This window comes from Poecilia latipinna, unplaced genomic scaffold, assembly GCF_001443285.1.
Source record: "Poecilia latipinna isolate Pla-1442-1.1 unplaced genomic scaffold, P_latipinna-1.0 Scaffold84, whole genome shotgun sequence".
Lineage (NCBI taxonomy): Eukaryota > Metazoa > Chordata > Actinopteri > Cyprinodontiformes > Poeciliidae > Poecilia > Poecilia latipinna.
The window spans coordinates 16,099-33,705 of record NW_015112700.1 but is presented as its reverse complement, the minus strand read 5'-3'; the positions used below and the strand labels follow the sequence as shown (position 1 = coordinate 33,705).

The 17,607-nt window shown below is 38.4% G+C and overlaps 1 protein-coding gene across 9 annotated transcripts in view; it reads left to right on the top strand.

Annotated features, from left to right (window-relative positions):
* The window catches only part of LOC106938735 (SRC kinase signaling inhibitor 1-like), an 87,800-nt gene that overhangs the window by 54,903 nt on the left and 15,290 nt on the right, over positions 1-17,607 (top strand). For 7 of the 9 annotated variants that reach the window (XM_015020887.1, XM_015020881.1, XM_015020901.1 and 4 more), the window contains one exon: positions 605-631. The exons of the other annotated variants lie outside the window; for them this stretch is intronic. In XM_015020887.1, the coding sequence (XP_014876373.1) occupies positions 605-631 (27 nt within the window). The remainder of the gene's footprint in view (positions 1-604; positions 632-17,607) is intronic. 9 annotated transcript variants of the gene reach the window in all.

Genomic DNA, 17,607 nt, shown 5'->3' with positions numbered 1-17,607 from the left:
GTTTTCTCAAAATGTATTTATTTTTTCTCACTAAAACCTAATTGGCATGTGAATGGAAGGAGTATATGCAGCAGAAAATATTAGTTTTGCAAAATATCTGTGTTTCTGTGTATGTCTCTATCAGAGCCAGACTAGCTTTGTGTTGTTTTTAAACTTTTAGGGGGGGGGGTTGGTTTTTTTTTTTTTTTTTTTTTAGAAGAGGGAGAACAATTGTCCTCAAGGACCTCATCTAGTCTATACATTACCTGCATAGAAATGAGCAATAAAGACTAGGTTTTATTACACTTTTTTTGAGAATTCTCTTGTAAACTTATATAAACTTAACAAATATTCTTTGATGAAAAGTGGTGTTGACCTGCTGAGGCATCTATCTTTTTGTCTTTTGTCCAGTGTTGTTATCACTTGCATATTTTCACATGGAAACTGAGTAACAAAGTCAGATTTTGGATCTAACCAGCTCTTGTTTTGGTCATTCTTTCTTAGTGTGGTATTTACAGCTTGATACATGAACACAAAGTCTCACACTCTCTACCCTGTTTCTCCCCTTGTGCCCCCCTCCCTGTCCCTTCTATCTTCTTTCCTCTTTGTTTTTCTCCCCCCTTAGCAACAACCAAACTACTGGAGCTTCAAGGTCAGTGCTGGTATTGTATTTGTGTTGCAGCGTAAATCTGTGCCTCTGTTCGAATTTGTCTCTTAATAGGATAACTCCATTGTGTTTTTTGCATGCCTGCTTGCCTTTTCTCCATTGCATTTAGAGCTGGTCACATTGTTGGCACACATGTTTCTGCTAACTGTTTTAACTCTTGCATTACATACTGCTAAAATCAGCTTTTCACATCTTTGGTAGACTTGAGCCATACAATCTTTCTTTTTTTATAGATTGTTCTTGCATCTAACTCAGTATTTTCTGCCTTTTGTAATAAATTAGTAGTGATGGCAAATATTAAACACAACATAATTGTAATAAACTATATTGAGGGACTTTGTTGCAATGGCTTAGAGTCGGTCTACATGCACCAGCTCTGAGTTGATAATGGTACGATTAGGCGTTAAAAAGCAGTCCTGTGAAAAATGGTTCCCAAATAATGTCTTTTTAGCCTTTTTTTCCACACTCTACATTTTGTGAAAATTATTTTGGTATAAAAAACAGATACCTGACTAAATGCAAGCTGCAGTTTTCAAATGATTTCATCTATTAAAAGAACAAAAGCTATACAGAGGAACCTGGCTATGTATTGAAATTTAATTTACCCCTTTGTTAAATCATACCCAAGTCAAATGGCCTTGCCCAGCCACAATTGGTGCCAGGCATGTATAACCACTTTCACAGAACTTGTCTGACATGAAAGATGTCACAACACATTTCCCTGATCTAAATAAATCAAAATTAGATGAGAAATGGTCACTAGACTAAATCATTTTCAAGGTTTTAGATTTCCACCAGAGACAGGATCTAATAATCCAAATAATTGCCAAAATAACATCTTGATTACTGAAACAACATATTGTATGGAATAAAGTGTCTTATGACATCTGGCAAAAAAACATCTAACAACTCTTCATAAAAAAAACTGTCATAGTCAAACATGGTAGTGGTAGTGTTTTATTTATCCGTTTGTGTGTTTATTTATTGGCATACTTCACTTTATGGGGACCTGGATAGCTTGCATTAATTGATTGAACAGTGAATCCTGCTGTCGGCCAGACAATCTCCTTTAGCATTTTCTATGAATTATCACCTGAAGATGAAACTGACTTGGCTTATGCAGCAAGACACAATACTCCAAACAGTGGAAACGTCAAAAGAACTTCGTAAATATCCTTTTAGTCATTTTAAACGTAAACTCTAGGATCATTAGTTAAAACTACTATGTGGACATTCAAGATGGTTGGATATTTGACCTGGTTGCCAAACTGTCACCCTCAAATGAAAGCATATTGGGTTGGATGTTCAGGAACCTGCAAAGCTGAAGATGAAGGAAAAAAAAAAAAACACCAGCATTGTTGTCCACAATGAAGCCAGTTTAATGTCACTGTGGCCTGAGACAGAGCTGACAAAAATTAACACCTTCAAGTTGAGAGAGAGAAAAAAAACAGGGATTGAGCTGTTTGGTCATAGTGAAAAGTGTGTTGGGTCAAGCTGTAATAAATGTCAACATGGTGATAGTATTATAAGCTGTGGTGCTGTTTTGCTAAACTTGTGCATAAAAATGGAGAAAGTGACCTAAAAATGTATTTTTCCCTTGTAAAGTCGGCTTCATAATTAAACTGCGACACAGGTGGATTGTCCAACAGGAAAATTGTAACCAAATATGGTTGTAACACTTAAAATTTTGTATTTTTGGTTTTAACCAATTCACATGCATTGATGCTGGAAATTCATGACATAACACAAGAAATTTCAAATGTCATTTTGTCAGAGCTTGTTGCATTCAGCGCATCCAGAAAAATAAAGTATGAACACTAGGCTAAGTTCACAGGTAGATTTAATGTTTTTCAAGATATATGAAGTTGCTCTGTCAAAACGAAAATCTTAATCTTTAATGCACTGATTAGTTATTTAAAGCAGTATTTTGTGGGTCTGACCTCTGTTTTGGAACAGATGTTAAGAAGCGCTCTTCCTACCACAGCCAGTTAAGCTGATGCTTGTATTTCCACTTTGCGCTGAGTTTTGGAGAGATCCCAGAAAAATATCTAAGGGAGCTCGGCTCTCATCTCTGCTAAAAATAACGTGGCTGGTTCATTATTTACGGACAGACAAGATGAGACGGGCAGAAAGTCTGAAAACGAAACTCCACTGAGAATTTAATCAATTTAAAAATAAAACGCGCCCACATAGGCTTGGCTGCATCTGATTTTAATGCATTAATACTAAGTACTGTGCAAAGGACTTCGGTCTCGAGTCAATTTATATATAGTTCTTTGGGCTTTTTTGATTTTTGTTTAAAGGTTATCATTGAACTTTTAAAGATTTTTCACACAATTCTGGTAATTTACCTTACTTACGCCATTTGTGCGAAGGGAAAATGCAAAGTTCTGAACCTTAAACATGATGGATTTGAGTATGTATTAATCAAACTCTTTAAAGATCGAGCTGCACAATATTAAATGCAAATGGTAAAGGAAACTGATTTTTCTTTTTTTTCTTTTTTTTCCAGAAAAATTAGCTTTGATTAACAGTTGATTGGGTTAAAAACTGATTTGCAGAGTCAGCCCTAGTCTTGATGCATCCTAAATTTCATCTGACATTTCACCCAAATGAATTATAAATCAATGCCTTCAGATGCTGTCTGCATCTGCTGTGCATCCATCACATTTTATGCATATTTCTAGCACATTAAAGGTGTAAAGTTGCATTAAATGTGTCTCATTTGCGAGTTTGAAGGTGTTTAGCCCTCGGGGTAATTGCACTTGGGGTTTGATTAGCTAAGGATGAGCTCTGTGCCGCCCCAAGAGCATAAATGAAGACAGCTGTGAACGTCAGTCAGCGGGAAGAAGTTATTCATGCCCTCATCCTTTCATTGCTAATTTTAATGCAATCTTGACTCAATTACACAGTTTAGTCATTGACAGAAAATGTGGGAGACGGGATGAGTTGAGTTGAAGCCAACTTCACGCCCACTCCGCTACAAACACATGGTCTGCATCCAGGATCTTTGAATCACTTCCATGCTTCTCAGAGTGTGGCCTCACTTTCAAGATTGGCATGGAAATGCTGTAAGAATATGTGATGAGTTTATCCTAAAACATTAAGATTTTTGTGCTACACTTGGAAGTGGTTTTACCTTTACACACTAAGGATTTTATTAGATCAGATAGTCAAAATTAGATGATTTGTTGTGGTATGAGCTTTGCATCCAACAATATAGCCATTAAAATATTTCAGTTTGAAATATTTTTAAACTAGCTGTCAAAAACGGCAAGTTTGGTGGTTCCCAAGTTGCACTTAATGCCTAAAAAAAAAAAGATTTGAATTGTATAGCTTTCCTGAAATCCCTGTCTCCTTTCAGAGCAGCAGCAAGTTGGCCGATGTCTGCAAAGACATGTACAGATCTGTAATTCATAAAAGTCTCCACCTTCGTGCGATGTTGTACAGCACCTGCTATCATACGGGCTTACTGCAGCTCTCTTTAACCATAAAATGACTAGATGCCTAAATGCTTCTCGCAGAGCTTCTGCTGACGTGGCGGATATAAACTCTGCCGAAGGATTTTCTGTGATGGAACAAAAAGGAAAAACTGCTGCTTTGGGATTAAATGGGATGTAAAATGTTTGCTGGAACTAGCATTAAAATGTCAAAGGATAAGGCAGAGAGAATAAATCCAAAGCCAACAGTGAATGTATCAAACCACCATCCTCTGTTTGTTCTGTATAACCTCTTATTTCTCCCCTTCAGCTTGAACCTCACTGCAGCTCTAAAATATCAACCCTTTTCAAAGTTTATACAACTTAGGTAGGCAACATGCTGATCATGGATAGGACACAATATTGAATACAAGCAGTACTTGTTGTTGCAGTATTGTTGTTCCCATTAGGATTTTGGATCAACATTCTGTACAGTTGCTTTACCAGATGTGGTTGACATAATGGGATTACATTATGAATGACTAAAACTTGACAAACCACCACAGCAAGTAAATTATGACCATTGTATTGTTATCCTCTACTTTTAAATCAAAATGTTGTTGGTTCGGCAAAGTTGTCCTAGACTGGTTGTATATCTTAACCAGCAACAGAAAGACGTGTTGGGATGGAAGGCCAGAACTCCTCAGGTCATGGTTTGCAACCAGATGGACTGTTCCTTCCAGATTAGGGGTCAGATTTTGCCATAAGCTGAAAAGTTCAACTATCTTGGAGTGGTGTTCATGGTTACTGATGGGAGGAAGCAGGCGATGAATATATGGACTTCATCTGCACCACTGTGTTGATCAGCTGAGTGAAGAAACGACTGAACCAACAAGTATAAAACTCTTGACTTTTGCTGTCCATCTTTGCTCCTGCTCTTATCTATGGTCAGAAGATGTGGATCATCACAATGTGACCTCAAGTGACTGAATGGAGATTTCTTTTTGAGCAGCTGGGTCACCCTAAGATGGTGAAGCGCTCCACAGATGCTCACAGTAGAGCTTCTCTGTTTCGAAAGGAGCAGTTAAGGTTGTTCAAAAAATTTGATTAGGATCCCTCTTGGGTGCCTTCAATTGGATTTGTATATATTATTCATAAAATATAGTGACATATCACACTACGTACATGAGTTTCTGTAGGATTTATTTGTTTCCAAAAACAAATCTCCACAAAGTGGTTATTTTAAGTAAACTCATACCTTGCTCTTGATGTTTTCATCGAGTGGTTTTTGCAAAAGGCTAGATTAATAGTTGTTTTCTTCTTTTTTTGATGAGATTCATTTGTCGTTCAGCTCCTCACATTTCAATTTAGTTCCTGTTAACTGTTAAACTTACAGAAAAATGTAAGTTTGTAAAAATATTTGACATCGTCATGACTACAACATATCCCTGATAATATATTAAGTGTTGATTGTTCTTTACAGAAGTTATCAAAGTGGCACAATCTGATTAAAATCTATTCAGACATTTTCTAAATCTTCTGCCATATATTTATGTATAGGGGCTGGAAATGGCAAATTTGTGAATACAACTTGATTGTTTTCTGCAGACACACAAGTCACCTAATTTTTAAGCTTTATAAAAATTAGATGTTTTTTTGCAATTTAGTCACTTCTAAATTTAGCAGACAGTATCCAGAGTCTTTTGATATATATTCTGCTCTATGGAATAAGTAGAATAAGCACAGATTTTTTTTATTTTTATTAAGCTCTGAGAATTATAAGCAGAGAAGTAAAAGACTCCTCTATGTTGAAAACCTGATTCGGCGAGCAGGGCTTGAATGTAAAATGAGCAAATCAGAGTTTGGAAATCCTTATCTCTGTCCCCCGCAAAGAAACGTTTGCTTCTCAAACCAACAAATTGCCTCTTTTTACACTGATACAGTTTTTCTCTGTTGAAATGTATTATGCATGTATTTATTGTGATGCCCATAGTTATGGAAATGTATTTAGATTGCAGCCAGGGCAAAAAGCTTGATTTTGGAAGACCAGCACTGTTTATAACATGCTGCTAGGCCAAGTGTGGACAAAGCAACCAATTGTGCTGCTGGCCTTACAAGTGAAGCTGGCCTCTTTTCAAGTGAAGTATCTGACATTGTTGCTAAAGATTTGTTGTTCAGAAATAAATCAATGAAACAAAGTCTTCTGTTCCTGAATTTCCTTGATTAGTTTTAACTAAACATTTTCAGTAGGAATATTTATTTATTTATTTTTTTACTCAAATGTCTAGTACATTACAATGGAAACTGTCAGAACCATATAGAAAACTTAGTCTGGTAAAGTTTACAAATTTTCAAAACGTAACAACTTCCGTCAAAGTGGACGAAGCTGGGGTGGGTGACCAACTGTGGTGATGAGCAGAGGGTTAGCAGGGCTGTGGTCAGGACGAACAGATCCCTCTAGCAACATTTATTTTTCCAAAAAAAAAAAAGCAACCGGCAACAACTCGAAGAACTTTTTTGTGTTATTGGAGACTTTATAGCACCTGTTCTGACTGAGCGAGCAGCAAGTTCTGCCGTGAGTCCTTCCTGCTTCCTAAGCTCTGCAATCAGTCTCACATACTCATCTTTTAGCGAAACTGCCAGCAGTCGGAGTAGAGGGAAGCCACATTCCACTTCATGTTCACAATGAAAATGAATCGCGCGTGAAAAGCTGAAAAAGGCCTTTGATCAATGCTCAGCCACACTCGAAATACCAACTACTGACTCACTATGAGGCGTCTGAGTGAGATGGCTTTATACCCAAATGCAGGGCTGTGACAGACATAAACCAAGCTGTACAGTTGTAACCAATGTGGAACGTTTGACTGCAGTAACCACGGTTCACTTAGATGGTTTCAGGCCAAATTTTGCAGTGTTAAGCAAATTTGCACAAAAACGCAAAATATGCCACCCGTAACCTGCTCTTCCCTAGAGCACCCTAATTAGGGGCAAGAGCATTTGTTTCGAGAGATTGTAGGGCTCAGCTCAAATTTATAGAGATAATCTGCATAGAAAGTTGGTTTGGGCTTCAGCTGGTCTTTAAATATTCCATGAAACCTATTTTTTTTTTTTTTTTTTAATGCCACTGTAAACCTAATTCCTCCTAGATGTTACCTCGGTTCTTAAGTCTTGAAAGTCTTGAGATACTTGTGCAAAACAATGTTTATGGTGTAAAAACTTAAATCTGAGGTAACAAGGGCTTTGATCTGAGAAAAGAGTGCAAAATGGTCGCTTTTTTCACTGCCCTTATTGGTGCCATTTGCTTTGCGAGTCGGACACTGAGAGAAGAAGAGTAGATTGTAGACACAGAGGATGGGCAAAAATGGAGCTAGTGTTGCTTGAATATGCACAGAATTAATTCATGGCTTTAGTCAGAGGTGTTTTCTTACCCCTCTGTTATGTACAGTGGCAGATTTCTGTTTACCTTCAGCTGGTCACAATAGCTTATGCTGTCATTCTTCCAGTGTCCACCCCCTGCTGACCCCATTCTCCCCTCCCCTCTGTTGCTGGTCTGCAGCTCATTTAGGTTTGGTTATCACTCTCCTTCCTCCCTGAGAGCCGGGGAGTCTCGCCTTCTTACTGATGCAATAGAAACCCCTGCAGCAGAGCACCGCTGAGCTCATGTGGGTGAGGGTGTGCGTCTGTTTAATAAATAGTCCCCGGTTATTTTCCTTTTGATGTTACCCTGCTTCTCTGGCTCACTAAATTCACACAAACGGTGGTGGCACGTTTTGTGCACAAACACATACGTTATCAAACGGCTGTGCCGTAACGACTGTGGGCTCACGTTAATGCATACATGGACCTGCAGTGGCCATGGAAACTGAAGGTGGATGGATTATGCAAATATTGCAAGAGCATTTTAAGACTCGCACTCACGTGTTCTCCTGCATCCTGAGGCGAGCGGTGGGGATTGTCAGCTTGTCCACAGGGGTGAGCAGATTCAAACAGGCGCCTGTAACTGCTGCTGACAGCGTCAAAGACACAATAGAGCAAAGTGCTGCATAATTCTCTCCCTTTCTTCTCTCCCAGCCGCACTTGGGCAAACACTATTGCTCCATTTTTAACATCTCTATTCTTTCCGTCTGGAGTGGCTGAAGTAATCACAGCCTATTGTCTTCTGTCTTTGCCTGCATATTCAATTCAGAGGAATTTACAAAACTGTGGGCTCAGATAAGGGAAGGCATCACCAGTATTCTGCTTATTCACCAGTCTTCTTCATGTTGGAGTAAACCCTGAAGGAGGCGGCTGTTTGATTTTAATTCTGCTTGTTGCAGTAAAAAGTGACACAGCAGAGTAAATCATTCAGGATTAAAATACTTTGCTTCTCAAAAGTGATGACAAGAAGGACTTTTTCTTTTGGAGACTGTCATTACAGTACCGTTTCACGTGATCCAGAGCTTTTAGGCCTTATTGTCACTATAAATTTGTCCCGCAGCTGAATAAAGTTATTTTATGTTTACCAAGCTGTGATAGTTTGAATCCTAATTTAAATGACAAGTAAAACATTTTTATCTCATTATTGTGCTTTTAATCTCTGTTTGGGAATCGCCTTTCCAGCTATGCATAAAACCATAACGATTACCATCAGGAGTTTGAGGATGCATTCTGTTTTTGAGATAAGATTATACAAAGTTTTGGGTTTGCAAGAATAATTGTGGCAGTTGTTAGGATGGCAGAGCAGGTTGGCTGCAGACCCCGAGGTGGCAGTTTCAAACCCCACTTCCTTTTGTCCTCTCTGGGGATAATCGGGAGTTGCTTCACGAAGGGCAAGCCCACATCTGCCAAGTCTGTGTGCACGCAGCTGTGAAGTGTGGAAAGTTGCTAGCTGTGGCAACCCATAGTAGAAGGTTTTAGAAACTATTTTTCATTCTATTTTTATTAATAAAAATTCTGAGTAGAGTCCACATATTCTTGCGGCTGTCTTTTAGTTAAGATTTAATATTGTAAGCCATCTTACTTGCAAAACATTTGAAGGAGCACTTCTAGGATCTGCACTCAACCTCTGCCCTCCTCTTAAAGTTTACTAAATGGTACAAGACAGGCTAAAAATCAAAAATAACAGATAAAAACAGTGGTATTTCCACATTATGAAGTATTTTGAGTTTCATGTCTTTTGTACCATATCTCTAGCTGATAATAATCCTAGTAAAACTCTCCTAAGGTGAAATTAAAACTGCCAAATATTCACCCCAATTTCTACATTTTATCTTTACTGATATTGGTAAGAGCTCACCCCATGTAGGCTCAAACTTTTAGTTTCAGGCACAACATGAAAACCACTTGGGAAAATCCTGAATTGAATAAGCTTTTGTGTCCTTGCTTTTATTCTTACCAGTAGTTCTTTTACAGTTCCATTTAGTAGCGCAGATTTCAGGGTAAAGTGGCAAAACACCACAGGGGTTGTGGTGATTTTGTGAAAGGCTTTTGGAAAAAAATTTTTTAGTGTTAATTGTTCATATGTTTTATTTATTTTTTGTTTTTTCATCATGGAACAATTCCAACTAGAAGCAATGAGACATTTTTGACATTTTTAGAGACCGATTTATCGGTTCCCTCCTCCATCTCAATGTTCCAGCTCACCAACTAATGGTTCATTCTGTTCATTTCTGTACTTTTATGCATTATTATTAAGACCATGGTCAATGAGCATTAGAAAGATTCATCCTTCAACAGTAAAAGCTGGTAGTTGGTTCTTAAGAGAGACTTCGGTGGTTGATAATCTGACTGAAAATCTGCACATCCTGTATAAGTCAATTTTTATTGCTATCTTTTGCTAAATTGGTCTCTGCTTCCATGCCAACATATACACATGCACAAGATTGCTTTGTCTCATGCTCTCCACATACACCCCCCCCACCCCCCGCACACTCTTAAAGGAGCACTGTACCCTCATGTTGTTAGTCGCTCTATCAGATCTTTTAGTTAACTGAATCAGGCTGACTCAAAACTATGGACAAGATGGCCAATCTGGCATAATTCAATACTCTTGACTCTTACTGTAACTCCCTCCCTTTGAATGAGAGTGCTGCCATCCTAAAACAGACCACTTCCATCAGAGCAGAAACCGTTAATCACAGGATGAAGCTTTGTATTAATTAGCATAGACCCTTCCTGTAATCCTCTGTTTCATTCCACTGGGTAGGATCATGATGTGCTGCGACACCAGCCACTCAAGACATTACTGCTGATGACTCCAGACACAGCTAGTGCTTTTCAAAAGCACCCCAGCAGTGGCTCTGTGTTCTTACTTTCTAAAAATAAGCCCATAGTCTGTTTTAGACTGAGGAAGGGTCAAACTGTGAGGAGCCGAGTCTAGCAGGAAGTGAGAGATGGGAGCAGCAATAAGAATCAAGTCGGTTATTAAAAATAAATGGCCCTTGAAGACTCCTGGGTTTACAATGATTCACTTTATTAGGATGATTAGTGTCACCAAGTCAGAAGTCAGTCAATGGCGAATTTTAACCATGAAACAAGACATCTCGATCGATTTGAGACACTTATTGATCCCACATTGAGGCAATTCATGTCACAGCAGCAAAAAAGGGACACAAAAACAAAATATAATTTAAGATACGAGACTGAAAGCTATGCACAATGTAAAAAAAGAGAAAACTGTGATATTACACCTTGTTAATTGTAAATAGCTGAAAAGCTATTGTATTTCACAACACCAATACAATGATAGTTGCATAGATGAGAGGTTATGGAGGCAATAATGTTAAGAAGTAGTACAAAGCAACTTATTGATTTGTACTACTTCTGCATAACACCTACACCACCAGGTTGTTGTAGGTGTTACGCAGTCAGACATCAGTTGGTATGAATGAGCTGCAGTATCTTTCCTTCCTATGTGGGGTGTAGTAATCTGCTTCTGAAGATGTTCCTTAAGACAAAAGAAAACGCATTGATTTGATAAAGTCTTCAAGTCATCAGAGGACCAAAGGTTTCATTACTACTACTAAATGCAAATTTTGCATTTGTGCAGTACAAGTAGATTAGAAAACAGAGCTCCTTTTGATGACAATCAAGCAGAACCAATCAAAGAGGATCTGTAGTTGAAAACTTGACCAGATAGTGCTCCAGGAGATCAGTGGTCAGGATAAACTAGTCAGATTCTCCATTTAGTCTCCATCCTTGTTTAGCTTCTCTCATTTATATCTTCATATTAGGTTTTTCTCAATCTCCAAATTTTAAGGACTGTTTCTGAATTAACTTTCATTGCAATAGGAACCTTTTATCGTTTTAACCTCCCCACTGATAAATATTTTCCTAATAAACTGAAAAGAGGATTTGCTAAGATAATCTACATAAAACATACACTCTTTATTCGCCGTTTGATTTTTCAATCACTTCAGATGACTTTGTAGACTGATTTGTAGATTCTTGAATTTAAAATACTGCTTGAGGCTGTTCATTTTTTCCTGGACATGTTGAGGGACAGGAAAATTCCCCACAAACTCCAAACTTATAGGTTACTAAAAAAGCAAACAAAAAAAAAACTGAGTCCTTCATGTTCTTCACTGTGAACAAGAGTGTGGAAATGCATTAGTGGACATTTTGAAGCAGCTCTACATTGATGCTACGTTGAGGGAGAGAAAATGTTAGGCTGCAACAACAGGGAATCTGATCCCATCTGTTCAGCTCCATTACAACATCATGGCAAGTTGATGTTCTTCTCTGACAGGAACACAGAGACGGGACGGTGTGTTTGTATCAGTGGTGTCCGGTTGGATGGGCATGTTTTAGATCTCCAGCGTGTTGACACAGGAATGTCTGCTCACTGGTGGGTTTGCTGCTGTCGTTTGCCTTCTTATGGACACAAATTCAACAAAGTGAGATCAGGAAGAGTGTGTCTGTTCTCGTGTGTTTTCTGTTTTGGTTTGGTGCATTTAAAAAAAAAAAATGCAATCAGCCAGAGATCGGTCAGCCAATTGGCTGTGATCAGTGATTAGCAGGTTAATTAGTTAAAATTTTGTTCATTTTATTTATCAACTCTCACTACTTTAGCAACTTCTTGAGTTGCTGAAAACCTGATAGATGTTAGGAAGTTGCACATTGATTCAGAAGTAAGAATAATCTCACAAATGTATCACTTTATGTGGAATTCAACCTGTATGAAATTATATTCTCATGTATTTTAAGCAATTAAAATATTCTGAAAGGCAGGTCAGACCTCAGAAAACTGGAAATTAGTGTCAGTCAGGAAGAACCTGATTGGTGGCTCTTATGTTTTAATTGAATCTCAATCTATTAAGAAAAACTAAAAATGACTGAACTCATTATTTGCAAAACAAGTTGTCTCTCCTTGAAGCAGTTCACAGTACTTGTGGTGTCCTTTATAAAGGATGTGACTGGAACAGGTTCCATTAAAAAAAAAAAAAAAAAAAAAAAAAAAAAAAAAAGGCTTCTCGGCCCTAATGGCAGCGTTTTCGTCCCAGTGAGATGTATCATCTCCAACTCATTCATATGACTGCTGCCGCCGCCCTTGAGCTGTTCGACTGTTGATATGATGCTTGGTGGAAAATCTCTATTCCCCAGCCTAACGAGGAGAACCACACAAGTGTTTTCTTCCTCTAAAAGGCTTAAGAGTCCAAAGACTACAGGCTTCCCCAACTGGCACTGTGCTGAGGCACGTGGCCAGAGTCACTCAATGGCGCTTGACTGCCATCTGCCAACACTGCCAGGTCTGTTGAGCAGCAATCAAATGGTTGAACTTGTAAGAATGATTCTTTTCAAATAAAACATTTAAGAATATCCTTTCAGAAAGAGTTGGCCAAAGTCACACTTAGTCTTGAGCATTTGTATTCGGTATCCTTTACTCCAAGTCAAATTAAATGCTAAATAAAAGGCATTAGTTGTTGTTTAGTAGTTTTATTTTTAATATAAATACATTTGTTTGGAGAACAAATATATTGGAGAATGAGCAAAAATGCCCTTTGGAACGCTGGAAGGGCTGCACAGATCCGAGATTCTGTTGTGCAAGTCATGCACTTCACAAGTCTAAGAGAGTGGCTAAAAGAAAGCCTCGTGAAACCCTGTTTGCACTTTGATACACCACGTATCTGGGACACGGCAAACATTTGGAAGAAGATACCCTAATTGTATTTTTTTTTCCTGGCCTGCATGGAGTGAAATTAACACTCACCGTCCTAACAATGAGACACGGTGGCAGTAAAATCGAGCTGCAGGGATGTTTGTCTTTAGTGCAGACAGGGTTAGCTGGTCACAGTTGATTTGGAAAAGGGTTGTAACTAAACATAGGGCAATCCTGGAAGGAAGCCTGCTCCAAGCTGCTACTTGAGACCGAACCAAAGATTCACCTTCAGACAGTGGAACTCAACACACAAGCAGAACTGGAATGGAGTGGTTTAATTCATAGCATATGGTCCAGTCAAAGACCAGACCTAATTCCAAATTAGCTGCAAGTCTTGACAATTGCTGTCTATACAGTCTGACTGAGCTTCAGCTAATTTACAGAGAAGAAATGGGCAAAAGATTGTAGCTTTAATATACAAAGCTGGTAGAGGTACACAAGGTACTGTGTTACAGACGGCTGGATTTAAATAGTCTTGTCATGTTTTTAATTGGAAAATACTATCCTTAGTCTTCAAAATTATGCCTTATGTCAGTTTGTCTGATAAAATCCCAATAGAATACTGTGAAATTTGTGGTAGTTAAAGTAGTAACAAGTTCAAGGACTGTGCATGTGTAGTTTCCCATAGGAATACCTGGAAAAGAATTTGAACAGGAACATTCTCCTCTCACTTAAAAACAAGTGCCCTTGAGCAAGTCGACTAACCCAAAGCTCCTCTGCAGAAATTGGAGGACCTCTGATCTAAATCAGGAAGCTTGTGTGTGGACATGCCATGTTTTCCTTCACCTGTTTTTCCCTCCCTCAGGATGTTGTAAAGATGCTTAGCCTGTCCACTCGCATCACACAGCAAGCGTCTCATTACAAAACGCCTCTTCATATGACATGACACAGAGGTGCGCAGCAGAACATGCCGGTTGATGTTGGAGCCTCAGATGCTCTGTGATTAGTGTCACAGGAAAGGAATGCCACGGTGCGTCGAGGTAATCTCTGTGAAATCTCAATTAGGGGGCGTGGCCGGTGGGAGGCGGTTGGCATGTTACAGCTGTGCACAGCTGTCTCCATCAATCAAGCCTCTGTTTTAGTTGCTGAGAATCCTTTATCTGAATAGCTGCCTGAGGTTTTTAAGAGAGAGGTGATAATACAATTATAAAAGGCTGAAGATGATGTTGGAAGGAGAGGTAAGGATCAGCAGAACACAATTTAATACAATACTGTGTTAATTCACAATTTATTTTTGATTAATTTAGGGTTTAAATTGAACCTCCTCCTAGTGTGATGGATCATATTTAAATTGGTTTCTTGCTCAGTTGTCTTTTAGGTGTTGATGCAGAACTGGTCCAACAACTGAATGTTGCAGAGCTCAGAGTTGGCCTAACAAAAAAGGTTACTCTTAAAATGATCAGCTACTTCACTGAATGGGGGAAAAAGAGCCCACAGTTCGGAGAAAATGGGTCTAAAGATCTTTAGAAAGCCTCAAACTGTGGATCAGGATTAGTGTATTTGATCTGGCTCCATGGATTTAACATTTACAGAAAGTAGGAATGTCTCCAAATTCTGTCCAGAATTGATTGTGTGTGTGAAACTTCACATTGCTTTTTAACCACAGAACTTTGTACTAATGCTACTTAAGTTGTTTAAAAAATGATTTACAGTGTAGATTGTGCTCTTTTCTTTTTTTTTTTTTTTTACCGGTAGCACAGTTAACTGATCTCATCAGGCTATTGAGTTTCTCTTTTCCTGCCTGTTTTCTATTCAATAGCTCTGTGTTACAGTTCTGGACGGCCTCATGGGAACGTTGCTGCATGTAAATGTTGGTTAAATCATGGTTTCATCTTTTCCTCTATTTTTCTGACTAAAGACTTTTATGGAAGAATTCATGCCATTCTCCACCTCTGACCATGAACACCAAAATCAAGGTTTATACATTTTTTGTTTTATTTTTCTTTAGGACTATTATTTTAAAAGGACCTGTAAAAATCATCTTTCAATGCAATGAAGGACTTTATGAATTTCTAATTAGAATGGCTTTAGCTGATTGCATCCTCTTCCGAAAAGATGCAGCATTTGGATAATACACAAAATATTTCGTATTTTTGGTATATTTAGAAGTGACAGTTATTGTGAAGGGGACATTTTTCAAAAATACTTAAGTTCTTTTAATTATAATTCTAAAGGCTCCTTTTTAATTTGATGTTTCTTCAAGTTAAATTCAGCAGACAGGGTATTTAATACAAAGTATTTATTGTGATTGAAGACTGAGCCGATTATAAAAGATCAGTAATAATCATTTGTTTTTATTGTCTAGTTATTATAAGCAGGGGTATATAGAACATTTGTTTCATTAGTGTTGCTTCTAAAAACCTGAGCTGCCCGAAAAGTTGGTGAGTTCGTATTAAGTCCAGAGAAAAAATGTTTCAAAGGTTAAGAGGTTGAACCTCAATGAGGTCAAACTGTTGGACCTTTAATGAACAAACTCCAGAACAGGAAGCTCTGCAGTGAGCTCTATATAATCCTGTTTGGCACAGCCGCTGCAGGACTCTTGGTAATCACAACAGCAATGACACTGAGCCAACAATGTCACCCTGACAGGCTGATGGAAGAAATGGAAAGTTTATAACCCCACTGATTATTATCAGATAACCTTTACAGTTGGCGATGTTGCTCATTTTCCAACCTCAGTTTGGTTTTTCAGCACTGAAGTAATGAGCTGGAGAAGGAAAAATTGTGAGGGTAGAAGAAAACCACATTTTCAGTCTTACTTTTGGGTTATACCCTTTTACATCCTGGGTGTCACCATCAGGTGTTAGCAAGCAGTTCTAATTCACCTCATTTACTTTTGGCACTCCTCTTCAGATCTCTGTTGGAGTCAGGGGGGGTGTGATTAATAGGAGAGATGGTTTGAAAGTCATCCTTCCCTCTCTGTTCTGCTCTGCGTCTATGAAGCTTTCTTTCTTTAACTCCAAGATCCTAGGGTGGTAGTTCAGGTACTACTTAAGATTGTTAGATGCTAATTAGCTGCTAAAACAATAGTTTGTCGATGCAATGGTTATGCATCACAACTGTCCGAAAGTTAAAAAGCAAAAATCCTTCCAACTGCACATCACCCAAAAACTGAGATTTGTCCAAAAATATAATGCCAAACGGCATAACAATTATAAACCAAAGTCTTAAAAAAGAATGAATCAGAACAAATGTGGCAGAGCCACTCCAACATGCTTCCACCATGAGTGACACAATTCTAGAGAACAAACGTTCCAAGATAAAATTAAAACAAAGCAGATTTTGTCCTACTGGGACTTTAACCAATACTAAGATCGAGCATTTGAAAACAAAACAAGTGTTGTGAAATGAATAATGGATATGTTTGGATAGTAGATGCTGTGCGTCTGTTTCTTCTCTAAAAGGCTCTGGAAAGACATTAGACTGATTTTGTCTCATACACCCCAAAACACAAGACCAACTTAAAATGAAATCTGTTGGATTCCACCAAAAAACTGAAATAAGGTCATTACTGGATCTTTCGTCAAAGTTGTTAATTTGGCTGGATTGCATTGTAGTTATGCACTGCTTTTCAGCTTAATACACAAAACAAGTACCATCTACTGATTATTATTCTTTTAACTGCAACCAAATTAACATTACTTTTGAAGGTTCACTGAGTTTTACTATTAGTGTAAAACTCAGTGAGTTTAACTAACAGATTACTCTCCTTAAACCTCAACTTAAAGAGAGTCGGCGCAAATCTAACAGAAAGTACACGTGTAATTGAATTTAAACTGAAGAATGCAATGCCTAATTTTCATTACTTCATTTCACAGTTTATTCTCCCCCTTTCTTAAATTCTCTAGTGTCTTTACGGTTGGGTGAGCTCTGTCTCAAACCTTTATCTGCTCCTCCTCTTCTTCACAGTTCACTAAATAGAAACGTAATGATTTCCAGTTGCTGTGTTCCCTTTCCTTCAGTAGCTCATGTCTTGTATGACTGAAAGCAGAAGGTGTGCATATGGCTGTCGAACCTGTTCTGAAACCTTAGCTCTTCAAACATGTGAGAGGTGGCTCATATAATTCAGTCATGCTGTCCGTTACTGTTAACAGATGTGTTTTTCTGATCTCTATTTAAGTGGAACTAGAGAATCCCTCAGAGGTGCTTAGCAGCGCTACGCTAGGATCTACGTTTTATGTTTTTCGTGGCATGATTCTTGGTGTCTCTTCCATGTTTGCTCGCTGATGCGTGTCTGAACGTCGTGGCTCTCCCTGCTGTAATTTCATGAAGTTCAACAACACCCACAAACCATATGTGAAAACGAATCTCAGACCTCAGCTAGACAGCCTGTGAATCCAGGCTCTCTGGGAGCTCATTACTGGACTCTTTGGGCTGGAAAATGTCCGTCAGTAAGGATTCATTAA